Genomic DNA, 10,084 nt, shown 5'->3' on the forward strand with positions numbered 1-10,084 from the left:
GAACTGTGGTACTAGTTAAATGGAGTACAAACATTAATCATCCCTCACATTGATCGGATCATGGATAAAGTCAGGAAATATACAAGAAATATCAACATTAATGTCCACTCTGTTCCACGTTAATCTACAACTGGTGATACCTTTTCCCTTCACTCTCTGAGAACTGGCACTGTCGAGGTTCCTTGTAGAGTAAATCTTGAGCTGTGTATGCAAATGAACTGGGGCTTCTTTCTGGGGAAATCATAGAGGATGAACCTGCACAATGACTTGATCCTACAAATGGGCTGGGGCTTCTTCCTGGGAAAATGATAGAGGATGAACCTGCAGAATAACTAACTGCGGGCTGTCTTTGTGACATGAAGAGTTCCATTAACTTTAATTCATGCTCACGAGCTCGCTGATTTTCCTCTTTGAAAAAATGCATCAGCTGTGTTGTTGGGTCATTATTAACCACTTTTTCAAAAAGCTCCACAGCAGTGGACAAAGCGCTAGAAGAGTTCTGAGATTTGACTTTCTTTCTTCTACCCTTCCTTATAGGCACAAATTGTTTCTTGTCAGAGTCGTCACCTTGGTCAAGACCGTCACTTGATTGCTCATCAGTGGGGGTTCTGTTATCTGATGCTCTTTTCACTGGCTCCCTGTCCGACAACTGCAGTGATGAAGAAGACTCTACTGCCATGTCAGGATTACGTGAATCCCTTGTTTGGACCAGTGGAAATAGTTGATTAAACCAGGCTCCCAGCTGCTTTTCATCTTGAACCCTTTTTACGCCCGTCGAGGTCTTGACAGTCGATGCAATTTTTTTGCACTCAGATATGCATTTCTTAAACTTGTTCCTGAGCTGATCTACGCTAAACGGGAAACTACCATCTTCATATCTCTGGCCCAAATCTTTGAGCACATTAGCATATATTTCTGCGTTCTTCGAATTTTTCGTGTTCGTAAAAATCAACTTCTTCTTATAGTACTCGCTACTACATATCACATCTACTAAATCATTGACATGTCGCTCTTCCCATACGCTTCTCCGTCCCTTTCGCTTCTTTTTCCTCGAGCTGCACACCTCACTCTGTTCACTGACTCCTGTGTCGGATTCGTTTGAATCAGTCTCTTTGTCGTTATCTGGAGAATAGCTGTCGAATGATGCAGGTGAACATCTTTTTAAAAAAGTTCGGGAAACGTCGGCGGAGCTATTGTCACCGTCGGATTCCTCTTCTCTCAAGCTTTTGGGCAAAACGGGTAGATTTTTGCGCCACGACGCCATTTGTCTTTTTTTATTAGTGCGCATGCGTAATAGTATGCAAATAATGCAAAATACGTTAAATTAATTTATGAATTGAGTTCGGCGCGACAGTAGCACAACGTTTGAAATCAAGTCGTGCTACTGCCGTGCGGCACGGCAAGGCCTGCCGCGCTAAGTAGTCGTGCCGAACCTAATTCAGCCGTGCCGCGCTTAATGGTTTCAAACGGCGTGCTACTGCCGTGCTTAAATCGAAATTACTATTTCATCTGAGTTCGGCACGGCAGTAGCACGACGTTTGGAACAGGCCTTAGTTGAAAAACGTACACTTGTTGTAAAAAGCAAAATCTGAAATCTGAAACCAAACTGCATATACTCCACGCAATCTATTGAACAACACTACTACCGTGAGACTGAAGAACAAAACTCTGATGGATGCAAACTGCTTGTGAAGATAGACGCCATATGGATTCCCCTGATGCCAGGGAACGTAGCTACGATAACAGTACGAATGGTGTTAATTTCACGATCAGAAAGGTGAATCTTACGTTTTTTTTATTGTAATATTGTATGGATACTCTTTTTAATAAATGCATGATCCAAAATCCTGTGTTTTTCGTGTATGATTTTATTATATCAAGTAATGTTTACGCAATTGTCTTGTCACAGGCGGCCCAAGCTCACGTCTCGAGAAAAAGCCAACGATTAATTCATGAACGCGTCACGCGCTGTGTGACTCGGTGTTAAGCTACGAGAGGAACCGTTTAAAATTTGAACACGTTATAAGGAATAGTATGGGGAACGAAGTATGGTCGATTTACAACGATAAATATTTCTTAATATAAACATTTTTCTCGTAAAATCAATAAAGCTAACTCATACCCTGTGTATCCGTTGTAGTTTCTGGCGATTTCTGCCGTTTTAAGCGTGCTTCACCATCACTGTTATTCACGTCATCTACTTTTATTACGTTGGTAAAATCTGTACAGACATCACACCAACCAACTCGCGCGCAAAGTAAGAAGACTATATTGAAGGCTTGAAATTATATTACGGTCGATTTTCATCAAGAAATGGGCCAGGAATATTCCACAATAGTGCAAATAATCGTGAAAGCTGATCGCGGAAAAGCGATTGCGTGACGCTCGGTAAGCTGTAAGATGACATGTTATTATATACCAGACGTAAAAACTCTTCAGATTCTCAGTCTGCATTTTGTACCCACTCTGCAGTCTGCTGTCTGCATTTTGTACTAACTGGTATCCGTGGCACTAATACAGTTTATTTTTGGTTACATTTATTCGCTCAACACACACAATCTACCACAAAATACCTGTGTGTGAGTTAATTCGACATTTTTGTTCTTTTCCGCGATAATAATCTTCTTTCCTTTTGTAAGAATGTAGACATCACTTTCAATGTTTCAAGTAATCCACCCACCCTACAAAAAATAACTCTTGCTTGCATGGCATGCCTATGTTTTGAAATAGGTGTATGCCCTTGGCCAGACTTGAGCTCACTATTTCAGTATACTAGTCCGACACCCGTAGTATCACTACACTTGATTCCAAGGATCCATTACCATCCAGGTATCCCAGTTACCCTGCTCACAGGGTCTAGTATTTTTGTAAAATATGCTTTTCCGTACTCGTCATTAATTTTTTTTCCTTGTCCAGTTTGAAAAATTGAATCTTTCCTATTTCAGGGAATGTCAATCGTCATATTAACCAATAGTAGGGATACACCTCGTTAGCAGGCGAGTCTCAACGGCATGATGGCTTTTACGGCTAACGGTTAAAATTTTCGACACTTTACGGCTAACGGTTGACTTAAATAACATATTGAAGATGGGAAAATTTTTCCGATTGATTTTTTCACGACTTACGATAACAATTTGGCAATTTTTAAATGCCCAATGGTAAACACAGGGGCTCAAATAAATCCTCATAAGCTTCCCATGCGGTCGTTTCCCTGACAACCAAACATCAATCAGTCACTCACTCTGCTCACCGCTGAATAGGGGTCGTGCACCGTCCAAACAGGACGATACAAATTTGTCAGAGGGACGCGATTTCGCCGAGGTTGTTTCACGAGGAAAAGTAGTTTCTACGTCTCACCACACAAAGCTTCTTACGGGTAAGCAATATCGAATATGAATCTCTTTGTTCCGCTTGGCGTCCCACGCGGTCACACGCCATTTAACACAACATTCGTCGGGCTTTTGGCCGACATGATTGTTCTAATTAGCCATCTTCCAAGTGCTCTGTGAGCGAGGAAACTGCTTCCTTGTTACGCGTTTTTCCTTTTTCCCCCTTTTCGGTGATGACATCTATTTGGGTTAAAACAGTGGAATGCCACATTAATTTTTCCATACCAAGTTTTCATGTCTATTGTGTTTACTTTTCTAAGTCAAACTTAGATATTTAAAAATGTTTTACTCTAAATTATAAAGGTGTAAAAGGGTGAAATCATTTGCATCGAATCTCATAACATTTACTGTTGATGGGTGTGATGTGAAAATGCAGGATTTGTTGGTGGAGAAAAGCTACGACTGAAAAACACAAAGTTTTCATGATTGCGTGCGTTACAATTTAGGCTATTATTCGTTTCACGAGTTAAGTTCGAAACCCGAGTCAAGTTCAAGTCGCAGGTCAATTTCGAGCCAATCTTAACTTTTCTAGCTTGTTTTTTTCTCTCTGTCAAAATGATGCACCAGGGCTACAAGAACGCCCATTTTTAAACTCAAGACTTGTATTTTTTCACAGCCGTTTGCTATTAAAGAAGTAAACATTCTTCGGCATCTACGAGACCGACCTCTTTTAATTACAACACTCAAGGCAGAAGTCCCATTTCAACAACGAACTGTCTTAACTGAAAATAGAAACAAGGAAAAGAAAGGAAAAAAATAGAATCTTAGCATTTCTCGCACTCGGCCGCCATTTTGTTGCTTCCATAGGGTTCTCATTGAAAACTAACTGTTTCTCCCTGACCAAAATTGTGGATAGAAGATATTATTTTCCTCTAAAATATTTGTTTCACCAGAATGATCTTCTCCTCCTTTTTTTGTTTGTCCCGTAAGATACAGGTTTCTCTATTCAAGATTTTCTAACCATCGCAAAGTTCTCGAGACATGACGTGCATCAAGTGTGCATTTCTTAAAGAATGTTATTTCGTTTGCTCTCTCCGCATTTTTATTGCTTTTATTTCCATTTACCGGTTGGGGATTTAAGTAAGCCACATGTCGCCCTAATAAAACCAAACAAACCTTTATAACTTCTAATTAACTCCCATGTGGATTATGTGTTAGTTTCACAATGAGTTGGCCAGGTTTGTCTGGTAAATTATTCCGCAATTGCGCAGAGTACAAATTCTATGACAACATCCCATGATGATCGTGGCCATCTTGAGCAAGCTGGTCATAACACGGCCATGATTAAGCTGGGCTGAGTGAGTCGTTGCCGTTGAGTACTTGGTGTTTTGTGTTTCGTTTGGTAATTCTTCTTTTATTTCAGGTTTTAGTTTCCTTATCATACCAATGAGAAGGGACTGATTTTCTGATTTTTTTCAGTTGTTTACGTTGATGTTACCTCCAAATGGTCAAGGAAATAAAGCCATTTCTGGTGAGTTCTAGAATATTTACATGGATAATATATTGCGTAGCCTGGCGTGATACTGATTTTATCTTCGCATGTTATGTCTCACGAGTGAGCAATCACCTCTAGAGGAGAAGGTTCGTAACTGAAGAAAAACCATTCGTAAAAATTTAAAACCGCCACGATGTTGATGGGAATTATAATTATCACAAATCTCGTTGTTTTGTTGCTCTGTGTATGTAAAGTCTCAATTGCCTCTCGCTTGTGGTGTTGATTGCAAATAGGACCCGAATGTTAACTTGCGAAGAATTTAGTGTGATCACCTTTCCTTAGGTAATGCTATGTAACTAGCAATAAAAATATATTTAGTTGTCCATGTTATTTAGGATAGGCTAAGTTAGTAGTTGTGTATCTTGTGATTAAAGTTTTTTGTACGTTTTTTAACACCTTGTTCTTTTCTGCAACACAACATCACTAATAACCACTGACAAAATGAATTGACAGCTGCCATTGCATTGTTATATTGTAGACCTTGAGATAACCACTTGCCCAATGACTTCAGGAATGGAGGTTCACTAGAACTTTTACTACTCTCACTAACAGAAAAATGGCATTTAACCCTGAATGAAGGAAAAATTATCCACATAATCTTCACTGACTAAGACATTGACTCAACAAATACTGGTTAATATACCAAATGGTGACAACATATCTGCGCATAGTACATCTGCTGTGGTCAATGAAATTATTATACCTTAGAAACAGGACTATTTCCATATAACAAAGAGAATTTTATATCCCCTTGAGGATGCAAAATTTCTATCCTTGTGTTAAAAAAGGTTTCACGCTTTTGCTATGCCCCAGTCGTAAAGTATTTTGCAAGAATTGAAGATAAATTTAGAGTCTTCAAGCAGCCATTTTTTGTCCTATTTATTATGAAAGGATTAATGAAACACCAAACCATTTCACTTTAAATTTGGGATCAATAAATAGCTTTTGCATGCATTCAGGTCTTATGAGATAATGATCCACACTTGAGAGGATTCCTCTGAGAGAAGATGGCTTATATTGTTCACCATTTTTTGTTCTAGTGGTATAATGAACTCACTGAGGCATACATCCAGCTTCTCAGGGAGGATTCTTCTGAAAACTCTCTTCTCTTTGCCAACCTTTCAAAGGAATATGAGAGCTATGATCATATATGGTCTTATTCTATATATTTTTGTTGACCAATAACCTTGACAACATAATTTTCAGACACCTGATCGGAGCTGCATTTAGAAACGTAATCCATTAATTGGAGGATATTTGCATTTCAATGAGGTGTGTCCAGGGAGTCACTGAGTAGAAAGTCATGGTCACTGGTTTTGCCTTCTACAAAAACATAGGCATGCTACACAAGTGTTGTGAGTGAAGAAGTGGTACTCAAAATGCAATGTTACTTTTAAATGGTAGAAAAATTCCCTGCCAACTTTTGTAATCCTGGCAGATTATAGTGAGTAGGTCTACATGAAGGAAATGAATTAGTTCATAGGATAGATGACCTCATGATTTTTTGTTGATGTTCTAGTGTGAATCAATGTTGGGCTGGTTCCATTGCAACACTTTGCAACACCCTAATTCCTTGACACGACGTGAGGAACAACACCCTGACTCTCTGATTGGTGCAAACATGCTGCAGTGCTGTGATCTGATTGGTGCGAAATATAAACCCTGATGTGGCTCTCTGATTGGTGTGAGCTACAAACTCTAATGCGGCTATCCGATTGGTGTGAGCAACATACCACTTGATATGCTAACATAGCGTTTTTTTTTAATAAAAAAAAAGACTTAAAAGATTGACCATCAAATCCAGGACCTGGGTGGGGCATCTGAAGACAATTTTGGCCCCATTCCACTGAAATGGTCTTAAGCAGTTTGTTTTTTGTCCTCAAAAGCTGGTAATTTGAAAATAAACAAGTTTAGTCCATGTTCTATGTATTCAGCCACCTACTAACCTTGCTTGTGTAAGCTTTACTAAGAAATACTGGTGTTGGCCCTCTGTGGTATTCTTATGGACCTCACTACACTTGGCCTGCACTGTTATGACCTCAGGCCAATAATCCCCTTGTGTGGCCCTTGCGCTCAGTTAATAAGAAGTTGTTATTATAATAAGAATGTCACATTATTTGTATTGTATCAACTCCTACAGGAGAAGTAGGTACTGAGTATAGCTATAGCTGGGTACCACCTGAAGAAATGCTGGGGGGGTGGGGGACCTTGCAATGGACTGGTATCCCATCCAGGAGGGAAAAACCTAGTTCCTTTGTGCTAAGGATTTTTAGCCAAATACACAGTGGTTGATCATTAAGATATGAGATGGTATGTTTGTCTTTTTGTTTTGTAAACAGATTGTTATCATCATCCTCTCAGTTGTGTTACTAATTGCAACAGCAATTCAGTTGCAATTAATTCCTTCACTGCCAACGCTTGTACCAATACAAGTACAAGGTAAGAATGCAAGGACTCAAAGAGCCATACACAAATTGTTACTTGAATTTTTATTGATAAACCCAAATGTCTAAAATATTTTTTTTATTATGATGATGTTGTGATGACCTGCTTGCTGGATAATATATGGATATTATAGGGAGAAGTGACTTGTTAATCACTTCTGGGAGTTGAGGGGTTAAGGTCAGAAGATGTTGAAAGGTTAGCATGTAAGACACAAGATCAGAAGGCTCACACTTGATTCCTACCAGGGTAACTCTGTTTTGAAATTTGGTCTTACCTTGACCATACATCTTCTCTCACCTTAAATGGACTGGTGTCCCTTCCAGAGGGTCAGTCGTTGTCATCAGTGGTTAAATTGGGGTACTATGGTAAATTGACTGCTGCCGAGAAAGGCAGGGAGGATCAGTTAAATTTTATCTTGACTCAATCAAAATCTTCCAACCTCCACCCTTCCCCTTCCCCTTCCTCCCTTCTCCCTTCCCCTTCCCCCCTTCCCCCTTCCCCCTTCCCCCTTCCCCCTTTCCCCTTCCCCCTTCCCCCTTTCCCCTTCCCCCTTCCCCTTTCCCCTCCCCCTTTCCCTACCCCTCTTTCCCCCTTTCCCCTTCCCCCTTTCCCCGTTCCCCGTTCCCCGCCCCCCCCCTCCCTCCCCAGTGCTAAATGACGACTGGCCATTTATGTAAGTTCCTAGTTGAACTAAATTCTAAGCTCGTAAGATACAACATAATACCAAGATAAATACAGATATATTTATTAGAAGTTTTGGTGTGTAGTATCGCTGAGTATTTTCTTGAGTTGTGTCTTATTGCCCGCAGGGCAAGTCAAAATTCAAGCAAAGAAAATAAATACAAACAAAATTATCTATTATCAACCTGCTTTATTTCATGCGCATGTCATGAAAAGTGGGAAAATATTTGTATTTGATTCGCGCGTTATTTGCACTCTACGAAGTTCAGTTGGATAATACAGTAATAAGTGATACTTAACCTAGCAAAACTTCTAACAAGACAAATTTTTAAATTTTTTTTCCAGAACAATCAAGGACAGAAGCTGCCACCAACTGTTCTTCAGAAAAATACGTTCTTTTTCTCAAAACACACAAAGCAGGTTCAAGCACAATTTCGAACATTTTCTTTCGTTATGGCGATTCTCGAGATCTTTCCTTTGTTCTTGGCTCGGACACTCTTATTGGATGGCCGACGCGTTTCCGTATTGGACAAGCTCTCGCTTTCGATGGAACTCGGCCAAACTTTCTTTGCAGTCACACAAGATTCAATAAGAAAGCCATGAACCATTTGTTTCCAAAAGACGCCAGCAAATATGTGACAATCGTCAGAAACCCGGTCAAACAGTTTGAGTCGATTTTTAACTACATGCAAATCGGAACTGTGTTCGGTTTTGGGACAGATCCATCCGAATCATTGAAAGCCTTTCTAAAGAATGGAATAGGATTTAATATCCTCAGAAAAAGCGGAAGTTCTGTTTTAGCCAGAAATCCACAAATGTTTGATCTGGGTTTGGATTTCAAGTTTTATCAGGATGCCAAAGCCATTAAAGAGTACATTGAATTCCTGGAAAAGGAGTTTGATTTGGTTTTAATCGCAGACTATTTTGACGAATCTGTGGTTCTTATGAAGCGATTACTATGCTGGGAATTGGACGATATACTTTTTGTAAAAACAAACGAACGGCTTGACAAGGACAAAGCTGCTGAAATATCAAATGATACGGAAGAGAACATAAAACGGTGGAACAAAGCTGACGTGTTGCTGTTCGAACACTTTAACCAAACTCTTTGGCAAAGAATCGAAAGGGAAGGAAAAGACTTTTACGATGATCTTACGAACTTTCGTCGAATGAAACAGGAACTTAAAACTAAATGTTTTGAAGACAAGCCAACTAAGCAGTTAATGTATGGCAACAAGTATGCTAAAGGTTTGACTCTAAGATCAGATTTGTCTTCTGATCTAAAACAAAAATGTGAAAGAATGACACGAACTGAAAATAATTATCTGGCATATTTAAGGAACAAGCGAGTGGCAAAATTAGTAGGTATTCATCGCGCAGCACCAAATGAGGATGATCAAGAAAAAGTTAGTTGGGACGCGGCGAGCGATTATAAATATTTTCCTGTATGAAGTAGCCAATTACAAGAGACTTTCAACGCAAGTTATATATTTCGCATATTTTGCAGTGAAATTAAATTGTCTCTAGGGATATTTAAAAAACGCGAGAACACATAAGGATTATTTGTGTGAGTCCGATGTCTAAATATTCACATTTACTAATAGTACATGACCTACATCATTCATCCTAACAGACACGTGCAATTATGCATAACAAAATTGCAAATTGTACAAAATATCTTGTTTAGAGGGAGGACTCCTTGAAAAAATTTTATTTTCTTTCCGTGATGCGTAAAACCAGTGGCATAAAGTACCATGAAAACCTAAGGAGGCAGGACTACTAGATATAATTTTTTCAATTTGAATTAAAAAGACATGTATGGAAATTTGCATGCTACGCCTTGTCCGGCACAAGGTGCTTACGAATGCATGTACAAATATATATGGAAGTGAAGTGCATTGACAGAGTAAAATTTAGAACGTAGACGTAATTAGTTGGTAGGGGAATTGATTGTTCTGGAGATATCTGTCCGTCATCCCCTGATGTTTTTGCCGTGTGGCAAAGTTTATTCCTTTTCCAATTAAAAAACTACGGGTTCCACTTGAAATGTTTGTCGATGACAGGTTTTCGTTAC

At 39.3% G+C, this 10,084-nt stretch overlaps 1 protein-coding gene across 2 annotated transcripts; it reads left to right on the forward strand.

The window, feature by feature from the left end:
* Positions 1-3,256: 3,256 nt before the first annotated feature.
* LOC131797428 (galactose-3-O-sulfotransferase 2-like) lies at positions 3,257-10,081 on the forward strand. Of its 2 annotated transcripts, none has more exons than XM_059115052.2 (4): positions 3,257-3,376; positions 4,809-4,860; positions 7,224-7,323; positions 8,356-10,081. In XM_059115052.2, exons 2-4 carry the CDS (start codon positions 4,834-4,836, stop codon positions 9,459-9,461), a joined length of 1,233 nt encoding a protein of 410 aa, XP_058971035.2. In that variant the 5' UTR covers positions 3,257-3,376; positions 4,809-4,833; the 3' UTR covers positions 9,462-10,081. The 2 variants fall into 2 exon arrangements, with proteins under 2 accessions (XP_058971035.2, XP_058971036.2); XM_059115053.2 differs by lacking the exon at positions 3,257-3,376 and adding an exon at positions 4,637-4,731.
* The last annotated feature ends 3 nt before the right edge of the window (positions 10,082-10,084 follow it).

The sequence above is a fragment of the Pocillopora verrucosa genome, chromosome 13, assembly GCF_036669915.1.
Source record: "Pocillopora verrucosa isolate sample1 chromosome 13, ASM3666991v2, whole genome shotgun sequence".
NCBI classification, from domain to species: Eukaryota; Metazoa; Cnidaria; class Anthozoa; order Scleractinia; family Pocilloporidae; genus Pocillopora; species Pocillopora verrucosa.

Bases quoted from the DNA above. Each gene is read 5' to 3' on its own strand.
- LOC131797428 (XM_059115052.2), top strand. From the start codon at position 4,834: ATGGTCAAGGAAATAAAGCCATTTCTG. The intron at 4,861-7,223 runs GTGAGTTCTAGA...TTTTGTAAACAG, and splicing joins AGGAAATAAAGCCATTTCTG to ATTGTTATCATCATCCTCTC. The intron at 7,324-8,355 runs GTAAGAATGCAA...TTTTTTTTCCAG, and splicing joins TGTACCAATACAAGTACAAG to AACAATCAAGGACAGAAGCT.